The sequence below is a fragment of the Channa argus genome, chromosome 2 (assembly GCF_033026475.1).
Source record: "Channa argus isolate prfri chromosome 2, Channa argus male v1.0, whole genome shotgun sequence".
In the NCBI taxonomy this organism is placed as follows: Eukaryota; Metazoa; Chordata; class Actinopteri; order Anabantiformes; family Channidae; genus Channa; species Channa argus.
In genome coordinates, this window is record NC_090198.1 from 28849580 (window position 1) to 28866341 (window position 16762).

A 16762-nucleotide genomic window follows, 5' to 3' on the forward strand; every position below is an offset into this window, starting at 1 on the left:
CTGTTAACATCCAAAGTGGAAAACAAGAGCTATGCAAGTGTGAAAGGATCACTGCAAATATATATGATGAAAACTTAACTGTCTTAAATGATATTTTAAATGATCAACAAAACATCGAATTGAGAGGAGTCATTGTTTTTAGAGAGTTCATACAGACAGTTTAGTATTATTGATATGCAAAGAGGATGCAGTCAATCCTTCATATACCCGACCTTGTGTCATTTCTTTAGTATCCTTCTGTGTTATTGTGCATGAACATACAGTACAGCATCATCAGCATACACCAGCACTTCAGGACAAGTTAAGACATGCCATTTAGAGTAAAGGTCCTAATGTGGAGCCCTGGGGGACCCCATCATTACTATATACTCACAAGTAAAGAAAAGAAAACAATGTGATACCAGAGGAATTTCTGTTATTCAACCGTCTTTTCACCGTAATTATGACTTTTTAAACTTCTTTTTCTTTGACTCTGGTTCTTCAGATCTGAAAACTGTGAAATTACTAAAATTGTAAAAAAAACAAAAAAAAAACAAAACTTAACTACTTAAATCTCAAAATAGTGACTCACAAAGCAAGAAAATGCTTAACTTGGCATTTTTATTTTTACATATGATTCTTCTCTCAGTGACTTTGGTTTCGTGTTATTCAGATTGGGTTCCAGATCAAGACTCGAGTGCAGGAGCTCGGACACGGGTGCATCTTCCTGGTCCAGAAGGCTGGAGCCCTGCAGGTCACCCCCTCTGACAGCTTCACCAAACGAGAGCTCATTGAATGTGCCCGTGCAGTCACAGAGAAGGTATTAACTCAACCACTTGAAGATTCAGGCCAAAAGAATTTTACTCCGTTCGTCTTTTTTGTATATTTATGTAGATATTTGTGTCAGTTACCATTTTTTTTTATCATTTATTTGTTATCAAATTATTTTGTCCTTTTTTTTTTTGCCAAGTTTAATTCAACTTTATTTATATGGGGCCAATTTACAACATAGTCATCCAAAGGCAATATACATAATAAGGTCAAGACTATAGCAGCATAACTAAGAGCTAGTTCAGGGTGACTGAGGAGCTCAAACTACAAGCTTTATTAAAAAAGAAGATTTTAAGCATTGTCTTAAAAGAAAACTGGTGTCTGCTTCCCAAATCTGAATTGGGAACTGGTTCAGCAACAGAGGAGCTTGATTGCTAAAATCTCGGCCTCTCATTCTGCTTGTCACAAAAGTTTTTTTTGTTGTTGTTAACAAAAATTTGCACTACTGATGCTATATTGTCTGTGTTACCTACAGTATATTGACTCATAGGGACATCACGGTCTTCTTGCAATCCAGCTCTGTATAGAGTTAATCTGGCCTAAATAGTGAAGAATAATTTTCTTCTACATTTCTGGTGTATAAGCATCTTAGTGCTATAATTTATGTTATCATACACAATTTGGAAGGCAACTTTTGCCGCAGGCCTCGTTTAAGTCATAAGACTTTGCAAAATACATGATTCTATCGATGCTTAAAGTGTTGTCAGATTGATTAAACAAGTATTGTATCAATGTGCAAATTTTCCTTTGAATGCAAACTAATTCCTCCTTTCTGTGTATGTGCTGCAGCCATATTATGTGTATTTTTTTTTTACTCTAAAGCGAGTTATTCCTTTATGATATGGCAAAAATAGCTGTACTCTGTGTGACATGGCGTGTTTTTTTTGTTTTTTTTTTATCTACCAAACTAGTAACTCTTAACTTTCCGCAGGTAAGAAATTTAGTGTTAACCTCCTTATTTGTGGTAGCACGAGTCCAGAAACGCAAGTTAATGAATTTCTGCTGCCACTTCAGCCTCTGTGAAGGAAATGAATGGAGTCGAAATCAGTTTGACATGTACTCGTTTCATTGAGTGATTTTTGTGCACTGCTCCACGCCAACATGGTATTTCGCTGTCACAGCAAATTTTTTTTAATCATCTGGTGACTAGTGTATTGTGCTCCTCCGTGGAATGCATTATTTATCATTCTCCAAGTAAATGCACACTTCAAGAAATCCATATTTTTCTCCTCCGTTTTGACCAATATTGGTTTCAGTGCACAAAATAGTTCTACTGTAGAATCTAATTCAACCTATGCAAAAATCCACACCTGTCTGTGATGCCTGTCTATGTCCACAGGTGTCCTTGGTGCTCTCAGCCCTCCAGGCAGGCAACAAAGGCACGCAGGCCTGCATCACAGCGGCCAGCGCAGTGTCTGGCATCATCGCCGACCTGGACACCACCGTCATGTTTGCGTCAGCAGGAACGCTCAACACAGAAAACGACGAGTCCTTTGCCGACCACAGGTTAGAGCTGAAAATGTGCCTGATCGTGTCTACACACAAATACCAACTGTGAGAGTGCAGCGCCTGGCAGGAGTCTAAAATCCAGCCTCTGGTTATCATTCATCCAAAACTGACAGAATGACATATTAGCTAGTGAACAGAGGCAGGAAATCGGTTAGAAACTACAAATTACCCTCAGGGTTTGAAAGATGTGGGGGAAGTGTCACATTTTTTACTGCTATTATTCTCAGACTAAAGGCTCCTCTCGGAGGCAGGATCCCCGTTGTGCTTAAAACAGGATTTAAAAGTTACTGGAGAAGTGATTGTGGTTCTATTCCACCAAGTCCCACATTGTTATTTGAAGGTTTTTAGAAACTAGCAGTTGGCTTAGTTGATTTCGAACGAATAGACTTCAAAGAGAAACACGTCTGATGATCCAAAACAAGGTTTGGCACTTTGCTTGCATTATGATCCGAAATCAAAAACCTACATCCTGACAGATAATTGTTGGTGACACTGTACTTTACCTCACTGGAGATTCATGAAAGTGGTGGGGAAAAAAATAGCAAAGCCCTGTCAGGGCAGGATGAAAGGTAATGGATTTGCTTTTCATTTGAAATCATTTCAGGTCGCGCTTTTAAAAATCAAAAGGAAACTTTGCAGCAGCTTCCTCAAATTTTCCTCAATCAATTTGTAGAAATAACTAACTTGACTCCTTACGTAACCTCACCTATCCTCTTTGTGTTTGCACAAGCTTTGATGTACAAATGCATGAGATATGAAAGGAGGCGTGTGCCTGCGTGCATCAGTTCCGATGCTTGTATTTCACAAACATTCATATTGTATTTCTACTGGAGGCCTCGATAGAGCTTCAGCCACTGAAATCCTGTCTTTGCTTCCTTCTTTTTCATCCTTCCCAATCTTTCTGTGTCAGGGAAAACATTTTGAAGACCGCTAAAGCTCTGGTCGAGGACACAAAGATGCTGGTGTCCGGTGCAGCTTCCGGTCAGGATAAACTGGCTCAGGCAGCTCAGTCTTCTGCCAAAACCATAACACAGCTCACAGATGTGGTCAAACTCGGCGCTGCAAGCATTGGCTCAGATGATCCTGAGACACAGGTTAGCCGTTCTTGTTTTTCTTCCCCTCGGTTCCCTGTTTGCCCTTTATTCACTTTGTCTGTTATCATGGCGAAATATGGAATAATAAGCCGTGAATGACAATAACCTTTGAGAGTTTTTGTCTCTCCAAGACGCTGCGGTGATAAATGTGTGTCTATCTCGGTGTCCTTTCTCTAGGTGGTTCTGATAAATGCTGTCAAAGATGTGGCCAAGGCGCTGGCTGAGCTCATTAGTGCCACCAAGTGCGCCGCTGGCAAAGCAGCAGATGATCCATCTATGTACCAACTGAAGAGCGCTGCCAAGGTGAGGGGGGGGATCAGGGAGTCTGCAAGTGCTGAAGCTGTCATCTGAGTGAAAGGTCTCCAGTGGGCTTAGATTACATGTTTTTGACAGCTTCTGAAATTTTAAAATAGTGGATTTTTCGAGTAGTTAATTTTTGAAAGAAATTTGCTCCTTTATGTTGATTTGTTGATAGGCAACAGTTCTGTTATGAAAATGGTTTTTGTCTGCGCCTGATGTGGGTTTTTAAAACAATCGGAAAATTATATATATAAAATTATTATATATTATAATATCCAAGTATGCATAGCAGACATCCTCCTCCTCAGGCTGGGCTATTAATCAGCTGCAGCGTCCGCCCCCCCCCCCGCCCAACCCCACATCATTATGAAACGTTGTTTACACAAGTCGAACTCACGAGTGTCTCAGCAACACACACAGCCAGTGAATTAATGTCGAGTGGAACAGGAAACTGTAATAAATGAGCTGAATCCGTTGCTTCATCACATGAACATTTTCACTTCTCAAAGTCACAGATCATAATCTGCTCATGACACTGTTGTCTGCTTGTTATCACCTTGAGGTGTGAAGTGAAAGAGGAGAAGGGGGGAAAAAAAAAAAAAGGTAGTTTCACAGTATGTGGAGCTCAGTGTGACATGGAGTCTTTCAGATGGTAACAACATGCAGTTTTACGACCTGAGGTGAAGGAAATATTGTAAAGCACTTCCAGTCGAGAGAACTGTGAGCTTTTGTGTGTGGTGGCTGTGCACCCCCTATGTCTCAGTTTGATGTAGTACAAGTGTTAAGCAATTTAAAGATATTGTCATATCATTTATACTGAGTTAGTCATGGCTTTGGTATCTGTTGCAGCCAAACAATTAGCAGATCGGATTATTATATTAGTTCCTGTGTCGTCATGCATCAGTGTCATTAAGAAGTTTGATTTGTCCCATACAGTGTTTCGTTTACAGGATTAGCCCCACAAATTACCATCTACATCACATCTGGCTTTTGATTGACGGTGAATTTTTAGGTCAGGAAAATTCCGCTTAGTTCTGTACGTTTTCTGCCAGGTGATGGTGACCAATGTGACGTCCCTGCTAAAGACGGTCAAGGCCGTGGAGGACGAGGCAACTCGGGGCACCAGAGCACTGGAGGCCACGATCGAGTGTATCAAACAGGAAATGGCGGTGAGCATAGTTTGCAGTGTGCGTGGAAGAGCAGTAATGTCAAATCCCCAGTATGATGACGATTACCAATGTTGTCATTTGTGATTAGTGTGTCATGTTTTTTGGACTTTTAGGAAAGCGGGGATCCAGTAATGTCTAATTACTGTGTTAGACTAAGGAATTTGGATTTAACACGATGCAATAATGATTTAAAAATTGAGTTGTCAGTCTCACAGTCTGATTTGAATTCTGCTTGTGTAATCACACCCGCTGACCTTGTCCCCTCCAGCTGTTTCAATCCAAGGATCCTCCCAACAAGACAACCACACCTGAGGAGTTCATTCGCATGACCAAAGGCATCACCATAGCAACAGCTAAAGCGGTAGCTGCAGGGAACTCTGCGCGGCAGGAGGACATCATCCATACAGCCAACCTGAGCCGCAAAGCCATTTCAGACATGCTCAACACCTGCAAGGTTCTTATTCTGTCTCCCTAAACCGATTGTCACCGCATGAGGTCTCATGTGTTGTTCATGTGGAGGAAATAACTGGCAAAGAAATTGCTCATTTGAATTTGACTTGCCTCAGTTATTCTCTAATTAAATTTCCAGTGCATTGTAAACTGAATTTCCACAGCGGGACCACAGCCTTTGCAAGTTCAATCAAAGCCCCCCCAACTCACTCCTGACACTCACTTTCTACTACATGTATTAGCATTAAAGTGACCATAGTCCATAATCTATGACACTTACTGCTTCATTGTAGCAAGTAAAGCAACCAACACCTGAGCACTGTTTCCACCAATGGGATATTTCCCCAGTGCCAGGAACCTTTTCTAGAACTTGTTCCCCTACCTGTATCATCACCGGAAGAACCAAAGTTCTACTCCTTAAAAATGTCCCCACTCTGGGGGTAATCCTGGCTGAAGGTTCAGGGACTTTCGGGGTGGGGCCTGTAGTAGTGAATGTACAGTGGCTGTTTGGTCGGATTCCTCCCAGCATGGTGGAAACTCTCATACAGGAACTAGGTTCCCCAAATGCTTTCGGATCCTGGGAAATGCAAATCCCAATTTTACCCCAGGAAGGATTCCTGGACTTTAGTTCCTGGGAAACCTACAGTACCAGAAACCTTCAGGTGGAAAATGAGCCCTTGTGTTTCTGTCTTTCAGCAAGCGGCCTACCATCCAGAGGTCAGTGAGGAGGTGAAGAATCGGGCACTGATGTTCGGATCAGAGTGTACAACTGGATATATCGATCTACTGGAACACGTGTTAATGGTAGTTTGAAACTTTTTGCAAGGAAGTGTCTGGATGGAGAGATTATGTACATTTTACATTTCCATTTAGTCGTTTAACAGACGCTTTTATCCAAAGCGACTTACAAGTGAGGTACAAGGCAGCAAAACTCTAAGTCAAGGAGAAAACATCAAAGCAAAGTCCTATCAGTTCAAAGTTCGCGAGATGCAAGTGCGAGAAAGAGCAGAAAGGAAATTCTTATTTTTTTTAAAAATAGATTTAAGTGCATAGGAAGATTATGTAACAATTTTACATCCATACATTGTTTTCTGGTATTGGTTTAAGCTATAATACTGCAACATGATTTTTGTCAGAGTAAACAAGGAGAAGTATTTTGACCCAAACATTACACTGTGTGTGTGTGTGTGTGTGTGTGTGTGTGTGTGTGTGTGTGCAGGTCCTGCAGAAGCCCACTCCGGAGCAGAAGCAGCAGCTGGCGGTTTGCTCCAAACGAGTAGCTGGAGCCGTCACAGAGCTCATCCAAACTGCAGAGGCCATGAAAGGTAGTGACGCACAGATAGAAGCTCACACACAAACGCTCTGACTCCTGTTACAGTTGTATATGTGATGAACACAAATCTACATCAGGGAAAAGTAACACATTTTTATTTACAAATGAAGCTTCAAATTTGTCATCTGCCAGGAAGAGGCTGCTACATTTATAAGAGGGAAAATATGTCTAAATTCCAAAGTAACAGAGAAGCAGAAGCTTCCCTTTAAACATACTTTTGGTAATGTTCCTCTCCTCCTTCTCTTGCCACAGATGGAGGTAAGTTTTATTTTCTGTCCTGCGACTGACTTCACCAGTTGTGAGCCGTTCAGCACCTTTTCTCCTCAGCGCTAACATTGGTTCATTTAATCTCATCTTCAAATCCAGCTGCTCTCAAGCATCATCCATCAGGCTTTGTGCTGTGTGCCATCCCATCTTAAAATTAATCACTCCATCTTCATTGCAGTCAAAACCAGATTGATGCCTCCATCAGCTGTGCATGGAAAGAGATGATATGCGGCACTTTTTTTTTCTCTCTCTCTCTCTCTCTCTCTCTCTCTCTCTTGTGTGATCACGTTGTTGTTGTGAGGCATGTACAGTTCACACAATGCTTTGTGAAGTTGTTCTTTAAGTCCTGGTTCACATATTTGAGTCTTAATTGTAATTGTGCATGCAACAGGTTCAGAGTGGGTGGACCCCGAGGACCCAACAGTGATTGCAGAAACAGAGCTGCTCGGGGCAGCGGCTTCCATCGAAGCAGCAGCGAAGAAGCTGGAGCAGCTCAAACCGAGAGCCAAGCCCAAGGTGGGTGACTGCGTGACCGATGGGTTACCTTTGGACAGCTCAGTATATAGATAGATATCTAAAAGGAGATAATTCCATCACAAAAGAAAAGTTCCTAAAAGAGCCGCCATGAAAAGAAGATACTTTAAAGGATTTGATGATGTGAATAAGCTACTTTTTATTTTTACCACCGTATCAAAGGTGGTTATGAGCCACAAAGCCAATTTTTCATGACATCTCTCAAGTACAGTTTCATTTAACAAAAGAAAAGCTACTATACCAAATCTGACAGCAGGTAGTCATTTACACCACCCTAAATGCGACGGGACTTTAATATTGGCAAATTATTGAAGTGTGAAAAGTAAAAGCAGTAATTTTAAAGTGACTGCCTCTAGAATAGTGTATCATCAGTTGTTGTGCTTCAACTGGAAAGAAGTACAATCCTTTACTTCCTAAGTACAGTAAAGGTACCAATACTGTCTGCTACACCTGTCCATGCTCTGCACTGAATATTAGTTATTATTAAATTACCACCAAAAAAGAAGCAGAACTTAGGAATCAATCGGAAATCATTGTAATTCTCTGATTAGTCCGTTGAGCGAGCCTCGCTCCAAAATGTTTTGAATTGGACTTTTGGAACATTTTCCACCCAAAAGTACAAACCCGATTCCAAAAAAGTTGGCACACTGTACAAATTGTGAATAACAAAGGAATGCAATCATTTACAAATCTCATAAACTTAAATTTTAGTCAGAATAAAATATACACACACATTGAAATAAGTTTCATACTGTAGCTTTAAATAAAAGTGAAATATAAAACATTAAAGTACTTGCTACCTGTGCTGATGATAATTAATAATAATGTATTAGACTGACATTATTAATAAACATGTTAATTTTGTGGCATGTAGCAAATAACAAGTGCAGCGTTGGTTGAAATCTGAGCACTGAACGAGCATCGCACAGCAAAGATTAACCCACCTCTTTGCAACTTGCAAGTCCTCGTTGCTTTTAGGATTCGAGCTTTTATTCATTTACTTTTATTACTGCTCTGCACCTCTTTGTAACCCTCCCTGTTGTTTATCGTGGTTTGTATTCAAGTTTCAGTGGCAATATTGAAAGTGTGTGCACAGTAACAAAATGACACATTTTGTTGTTGTGAAATCACATCTCCCCACCACCCCCCCCACCCCCCCCACCCCGATCACACATTCCCATCGTATCCTGTTTGATTTAGCAGTATTTTAATGCGAGTGTCTACTAGCTCTCCATGTTTGATCGTTCTCACTGTAGCCGATTGTTGAGGTAAAAACCAACCCCCCCCCCCTCTTCCATCCAACATACCTTTCATGTCTCCATTCTCCTCGTCCTCTGATCACCAACCTGTGCTTGTCGTAGCTAAAGTTTGTACCGGTATGTGTCCTCTGAGTCCCAGTTAACCCCCCCCCTCCCCTCCTGCCCTGCCTGCCCCCACAACCCGGAGGCCTTCTCTGCAGGGCTCTGTCTGATATGTTTGATATATTAGGTTGTTATTCAGTCCCAACTATATATCAAACATATTCCTACAGTGTCCCGCTCTGTCTACAGACTTGTGGCATGAAAGTGTGTGTGTGTGTGTGTGCGTGAACGTGTTTGTGTCTAGACAGGGTGACTTGAGTGTGACTGGGTGTGTAATACTGACAGATGCTGTTTGTGCAGAGTATTGCTTCTTCTGCACTTGCATCTAGCTGCTGCAGTTTGAAAAGATGCTTTATTTCTGCCCGTGTGAAGCTTTTAAATGGCATATTTAGTTTCTCTTGGTCACAAAACAATTGCGTATTCATGGGAAAATGAAATAGCTGCACATTTAGGAGGTGAAGGTGGTGAATCGTTGATTTAGTTTCAATGCAAAAACCTTAACTTAATGGAATTTGTACTGGTTAATCAGAGTAAGTCAGAGCTTATTTGAATATGGTGGAAGTAAAATTACTAACATGACTAACAAATACTGTAGATTAAGTTGGAAAATACATTTTAGCCGAGCCCATCTGACTGCTTTCTACCCCCCTTTTAGCAAGCAGATGAGACGCTGAACTTCGAGGAGCAGATCCTGGAGGCAGCCAAGTCCATCGCTGCCGCCACCAGTGCTTTAGTCAAATCAGCCTCAGCAGCCCAGAGAGAGCTGGTGGCTCAGGGCAAAGTGGGCTCCATCCCTGCCAATGCCGTGGATGACGGGCAATGGTCCCAGGGACTCATTTCAGCTGTAAGTATCATTCATGGGTCATTTCTGGGACATGCTTTTGCAATTGTGCAAAGCGAATTAATAAAATGTCCTTTCGTTGAAAATGTTGTTTGTTTGTTTTTTTTAATTTTCTTTTCCTCTAACTAGGCCCGTATGGTGGCAGCAGCCACCAGCAACTTGTGTGAGGCCGCCAACGCATCAGTGCAAGGCCACGCCAGCGAGGAGAAGCTCATCTCTTCAGCCAAACAGGTGGCGGCTTCCACTGCCCAGCTGCTGGTGGCCTGTAAGGTGAAGGCCGACCAGGACTCGGAAGCCATGAGGAGGCTGCAGGTACAGCTTGATTCTGTCAGCAGTTAACACAGCTTCTGCTGTGCCTTTTTATAATTATAGCCATCAAAAGTATTCTTTTTTTAGACTGCTCTCAGCAGCTTTACATTTAATCATTACTATACATAGGTAGAGTAGTTATAGTATTTTCATTGGGGTTTTCCATGTAATGCTGTTGTATCCAGGCATACACCCCACTTACTCACCACGTCAGACACGTCTTCGCACAGCATAGATTCCAAAATAGGTTTCAGCCTTTTCCTTATTCATGTTTTACACGATGTCATTGGTTTTCTGGAAAGTTGCTTCCTGCTGCTGTGTTAACTGATCCCTTCATCCCGCAGATTGCTGGGAATGCTGTGAAGAAGGCGTCAGACAATCTGGTGCGAGCCGCTCAGAAGGCAGCGTTTGACAAAGCCGATGAGGACAACGTGGTGGTCAAGACAAAGTTTGTGGGAGGAATAGCACAGGTAATGATTTCAAGTAGGGGTGAGGAATGAGACAACCGGCTTGATAAAAACCCATCGGAACAAAGTGTCAGTGTACTTTACTTTCAGTGAAGATGTTTTCTCGTCTGTCCGTCCAGATCATTGCAGCACAAGAGGAGATGCTGAGGAAGGAGAGAGAGCTGGAAGAAGCCAGAAAGAAACTGGCTCAGATCAGGCAGCAGCAGTACAAGTTCCTGCCCAGTGAACTACGAGAGGACAATAACTAATCATTCAACCTAACCACCGCTGCTGCACACGCTCAAAGCAGTGTGAACCACAAATGTTTGTGTTTGAATTTGGGTCCTTTTTTAACGGCACACAGGTCAGGTACAGTATGTGTGGCCTTTCAGCAACTTCAGAAGTGAAACCAGTGAAGCCCAAGTCTGCAGTGAGTCCACACCAGATGGAAATACTTTAACTACTAGCACGTTTGAAATACAACTGCGTGGAACTGACTACTTTCTAAAAACAGCATAAAGATTGTGGTGATCTGCCTGAAGACCTGCTTTTTTTTTTTTGTCCCTGTGTATAGCATGAACTACTTGGACTGATGTGACCTGAATCAGAATGTGACGAGCTTGGGACAAACAGCACAGCTCATTCGCTCTCATGTTTTCCCATAAGCTACAGTTTATTTTGTTGTTTTTTTTGTTTTTTATTTTACAATTTGCAGCTCTAGCTCATAACCTTTTTAAGACGAAGAATTGATTGTATTGCTCTTCATATAGCCATTTAACTGCAGTGTCACTCAGAGAGCAAGCAGATGTCAGCGTGGTACTCGGATACTGTATGAATGTTGGCCTTTATGCTCCAATTTGGCACCTTAATATGTGTCTTGGCTGAAGCCAGGATTTGGCGAATTGGCGTTTCTTGGACCATACTGTACATTTCTTCTAATGCAGAAGCATCTTTGCTTTTTTTATTTTTTTCCTTGTCAGTTCTGGGCTAATCTTGACGGGCTTTACATGCAAAACATCCTTTTCAAGAGGCAACAAATTCTACATGTGAATGATATTAGCATGCAGTTACCATGAATGCTTTTCTACATCATTTTAGGTATTAAGATCCACATATAGTATAAACGAATCAGACCACGATTCAATAAAGTGTCTGGAGCTTTAGGGGCAGTATTTGTTTCTCTTGCACCATGCAAACTTACAGTAATAATATAAAAGATGATCTAGTTTAATTAAGTGCTTCCTACACTTGACATGTAGGTTTTGGGTGTTTGGGGATTTTTGCAAATACCTTAGGCTTCTTTAATTGATCCAGTTGTGCTTTCGTGCACATTAAGCTTTCCCTGACGGTAACTACGTCCTGCCTACTTTTGCTGTTCCACTGTCGGGTAACAAGTAATTATTTCCCCAGCAATACTCCATGACTGCCAGGGATTGATTCAAGTCTCTTCGCCTCCAAGCTCGGAAAACAATCTGAAGGAAACGAAGCAATAAGCCGATTCTAACTAATAAAACGTGCTAGGATGAAGCCGAAATAAGTGAAGTGACTGCAACACTATTCACTGCAGTTATTCTTACTTTTGTCCGTCAGCGTCTGAATATAAGGGTGCTCCGTGTGACTTCACTGAATATACTGTTTGCTGCAATAGAAGAACTTTCTGTTTACTGAGTTTGATTGTAGTGTGTTTGGTTTCTTCGTCTTACTACACGGGCTGTGTTTCAATAGTAACGTTAGTATTTTGTACGATACGGTCCTGCTGTGAAGATGCATGGCTTTGGTTTGTTTTATGCCGCCACAGAGTTAGAATTTGTGATTCTGGCCTCCACGTGCAGACAGTACACTACAGCTAAAATCAGACTATCACCTTTTTGTTTATTTTCCCCGGAGAGATGGGTCTGGATTCAGAGGTGTTGTTTTGTTTTTTGTTTTTTTGGCATTTTATTTTGTGTGTGTTTGTATGGGGGGTCCACTGCTCATCAGTCCAGTCTGTAGTGTTATTATTAGTGCCTTAGTCCGTAGTCCATACAGTGTCTGGTCTGCTTGAGTGACAGCTTCACCTCATCGATCAGTAGAAGCAAGTTAATTGGAAACGTACTGATCCTCTCAAGTGCTGAAACAACTGCGTCCCTTTTCCCTTTTTCTCCCTCTGCCACAAGTAAGGCCTGAAAAAAAAGTAACATGTTAAACATGTTAAAACAAAATGAAACATGTTTTTGTACTTCATTCCATGGGCATATACCCCAGTGCTTCTAAGCCCATTTGACAGAAATGAAGATCGGGTCTGTCACTTGCTTTACTTCATGTTACAAAGTCACAGAAATGATATGAATGGGATTTTATTCTCTTGTGCTTTTAAGCCTCTGTGAAAGATAAATGTGAAAACAGCATTTCACCATATCTGTCACCATTAAGATGTTGTGACGCTTTTCAATGGCGTGGAGTAATCGAAGTATTCTGTATGTTTTTTCCTTCCTTAACAGAAATTAAATAAAGTTAGTACAATAAAGATAACGTACAATATAAAAATATTTATCTGGCCTCGATAACACTATTTTTTGTATTCACTGAAAATAAAGCATTTCAATGTAACCGAGCGTCGTACATATTGTGGTTTTTCTTTACACGGAGTATTTGCCACTTTTTGGTTAATCGACTTTATTTTTAAAGTTGAGATCTTGGTGTTAGTCCCATTCATTTTAAATTTAACTTGATACAGCCTGGTTTGACAAAAGAATCTGAAGTAAGTGTCAGTACTTAAAAAAAATCATTAACAAAAATAATAATTAGACTGAACATTTAATACAAACTTTCAACAGTACATTTTTCAATCCTTGAAAAATGAATCCTGCATTTAAAATGTACATTAACATTAGATACTCAACACTCAAATTTTACCCAAATTTAATTGATGACAGTTTAGTTTTGAAACTGGACTTGCACACTGTAAATAATTTTAGTCCATTTACCTAAGAAACCTAAAGGGGGTAGGTAGCTAAGTCGTAAAGCATTGGGTAGGGATGAATCCCACCCTACTAGGTGTTGCCCAGCCACCAAGGGGCCACCATGGCACCAGGCCCCGGCCCGGAACAAATTGGAACGGCTCCGGCAGGGAGAGCATCTGGTGTAAAAACTTAAATCAACGTGCGGAACACGTTGATGAATGACAAGCCGAAAGCCGTTGATCTTTACCTTAGAAATCCAAGTTCCCTGCTGCCTTCAAATCAAAAACTGAACTTCAGCCCGTTTAACATAATTTCTTCACTTTTTAAAATTCAAAACTAACACTGTTAACTGACTATGAGAATAAACATTCAGGTAAATCAGTTGTTTGAAGTCAAAATTAGCCTTTATCAAAATGAACGTTCAAGTTATTATGAAAATGAACTACTACATGATTAATGACATAATTTTCACCATGAGTGTTTACTTCAATTTACACATGAGGCTCTAAAGAGTTTTATTTCTCACCACACTAATGTGATAATTTTGTTTTAATAAAACCTTTATTTAATTGGTTGAGTGAATTCACAAAATTTCATAAATTTAACTCTTCGATTCAAATTAAATATTTACATCCAACATTTACAAGTTTGAAGTTTAACACAAAAGTCCCCTAAATTCCAGCATAATGTTTTAAACTGAACCTTCAAAATGAACAACATTTTCTAGAAACATTGAGAATAAATAATATATATTGCAATGTTTCAGCATCAGTACTGGTAGGATTTAGAACAAGTTCTGAAGTCCAAGTGAATAACACAGAGGTTTGCTCAGGCAAGTGAACAACATCTCTTTAAGTGTCTGTGCCAGTTTAGTGTCAGGACGAGATGGCATTTCTGAGTCAGCACTAACCCTAAAGCTATATTGAGTCCAGGCTATGAACCGAGACGTGCGCTAAATTTGTCCAGCACTAAAATTTGAGGAGGCAATTTCATTTACAGTGGCACAGCTGCTCCCAGCTCCGCTTTTAAACCTGGAATCCATTTTCTGTTTAAGCCTGTGTTTAATGCTACTCCTGCATTTGCTTTTCAGACGAGGCTTTTTAACATTTTCCAGTTGCTGCTGGATTTGACTCGTAACCAGATGTCCTGATACACTGACTCAAATGAATGAGGGCATCGCATTTAATGTGGACAAGCAGCTGATAGAAGACAGCTCATCCATTACTTGCAAGCCCTAAATCGAACTGCAGTAATAGTCAGAGTGGGTAGAGTTACAGGTGACTGTAGCATACAGCTAAGTTAGAGGCTTTGACATAACATTACCTGCCCTGATTGGTTAAACTGTTAAATAAATCCTCTCATCTCAGCCGCTTCTTTCACCTGTCACTGCCTAATATCAGCGTTGCATCACATCCACTGTTGGAAAGGACACAACACTGTGACGAGCACATAAACACACTCATCACACTGAAATTTGTACACGATCTCACATCAGAGTCGTCATGATGAGCTCCATGGGGCTGACTAAGAAAGACTCGGACGGACTGGGTGCAACACAAATATTGCTCAGCCTCCAAGCATTTAATTACTCTGACCAATCTTATTTTTTGTCTGTAAGCACTGAAACTGTCTCAGCACATCTATGATCTAAGTTCAAAGAGTGCTGGCTTTTATTTGTGGTCTGACACTGAAGTGGGAAATGACCTGAATACTTTCGGCATCACGGTAAAGTACCCAAAATGCATCAGCAGACAATGGTCACGACATTAAGTGAAGTTTAAAGGCCTTTAAACATTAGACGCTGCTCTTCACAGGCTATAACACCATTGTTCGTCTGCACAATGGCTCTTCCTTCATAATTACATAGATAAAATGCAACAGTAACATGTAAATAATACTACAGGCCCCTGAATCAAAGACTGTCGCTGTAATTAACCATTAAATGTTGGACAGGTACGATGTGGCAGTGCCCATGTATCTGTCCAGGGTGCTAGGGTGACACACTTTGCACCATGAGCCAGTCTGATCTCCGTGTATGACGGGCATGTCTGGCTGGCTGCTCAACAGTCCACAGAACACATGGTGGGATGACAACACAGTGACAGCTGACCGCTTTAAAAAAAGCACCACGGGAGGTAGGTTGAGACTGGAACATCAAAGAGGCAACATATAGGATTTAAAGCAAAGCAATTTAAGGTAACTTTAAAAAGTGTAACCCCTGAAAATGGCTTCTTAAAACAAGTCAAAGTTGAAGTTTGGGATCCGGCACTAAGCCCCAATTCCTTCCGCAAATCAGGGGGTGGCTATGAGTCCAGCTGGTGCTCCGAGCTCCAAATAATGTGCATTAAACAAAGCATAAGCACAATTGCAGCGAGGATGAGAGAATCACCAAGGACCTTAAGCGCGGGTTCATATTATGTTACAGAACACTGGCGCGAGTGTGTACAGCAAATCTCAGCTATCATCCCAGTAATCTTGTTTTCACTTGTCACGTTGTGTTTCATTAATCTTCTCCAGGTCCAACTTCTCCAACATGTACCAAAATGAGTTACTGTAGTCGACAGTAAACTTTTGTTACTTGATCATCCAGCAGTCCTGACCACAGGTTATGTGTGACAGCTGCGGCCCTGCCAGGGGCCCTGTGAACTATCACACAGCCAGGGTGTGTGTGTGTGTGTGTGAGTGTGAGTGTGTGTCGGGGGCTATTGAAATGCCAAAGCTGCTGTATCTTCCACTGTACACTCCACTAAATCCACTGTGGCCCATTTGAGATATAATTCTCAGACAAGTATTAGCAGAGAGTCGGACAAGCCCGATGATATACTTCTGAGGGTAAAGCCTATCAAATGTTCAACTATGTTACGAGGAAGCTGCTGAAATGCTCCCTGGAAGACAAACAAGCTCCCCTTGGCTAATATGACACCCCACAGAGGGAGGACAGGGGCTTATCCAATCAGATACATTTATTTTGTATGAATAGCTCTGATGCTTGAGGTACTATGACAAATGATTGTGGTACCAGTCTGTTGTTATGAGTACATCATTCATTTAACAGTGTCTGAAATCATTTACCCAAATGTAGAAAAGTATAAAATAACTGTAAGACAAAAGCCAAACTAGGTCTTTAGCTTTTGCTCACATAAGCTTTCATTCTGATAATCTTCTTGGATGAATATTAGATCATTATCATTATTATTATGACTGTGTTTTTGCTAAATAAACCTACCACTTGACACTTCCTGCATGTCACTTGGAGGGTGTTAGAAATAGGAGTGGAAGTCTTGGCGTGTGGAGGGAGGGACCCTCCTGACGTACGTACCCCATGTATAGTAAAAGAAATGGTCAAATGTCTTGAAGGAGCGAATCAGTGAAGAGTTTCGGGAAAAAGACGGGTCCT

General features: G+C 41.1%; 1 protein-coding gene across 5 annotated transcripts in view; it reads left to right on the forward strand.

Moving 5' to 3' along the window:
- tln2a (talin 2a) overlaps window positions 1-13012 on the forward strand; it is an 84629-nt gene extending 71617 nt beyond the window's left edge. For all 5 annotated transcript variants that reach the window (XM_067489810.1, XM_067489846.1, XM_067489838.1 and 2 more), the window contains 13 exons: window positions 653-799; window positions 2150-2316; window positions 3230-3413; window positions 3591-3716; window positions 4766-4882; window positions 5151-5336; window positions 6029-6136; window positions 6552-6657; window positions 7324-7448; window positions 9483-9671; window positions 9798-9980; window positions 10322-10447; window positions 10564-13012. In XM_067489810.1, the coding sequence (XP_067345911.1) occupies window positions 653-799; window positions 2150-2316; window positions 3230-3413; window positions 3591-3716; window positions 4766-4882; window positions 5151-5336; window positions 6029-6136; window positions 6552-6657; window positions 7324-7448; window positions 9483-9671; window positions 9798-9980; window positions 10322-10447; window positions 10564-10692 (1893 nt within the window). In that variant the 3' untranslated portion in view covers window positions 10693-13012. The remainder of the gene's footprint in view (window positions 1-652; window positions 800-2149; window positions 2317-3229; window positions 3414-3590; window positions 3717-4765; window positions 4883-5150; window positions 5337-6028; window positions 6137-6551; window positions 6658-7323; window positions 7449-9482; window positions 9672-9797; window positions 9981-10321; window positions 10448-10563) is intronic.
- The last annotated feature ends 3750 nt before the right edge of the window (window positions 13013-16762 follow it).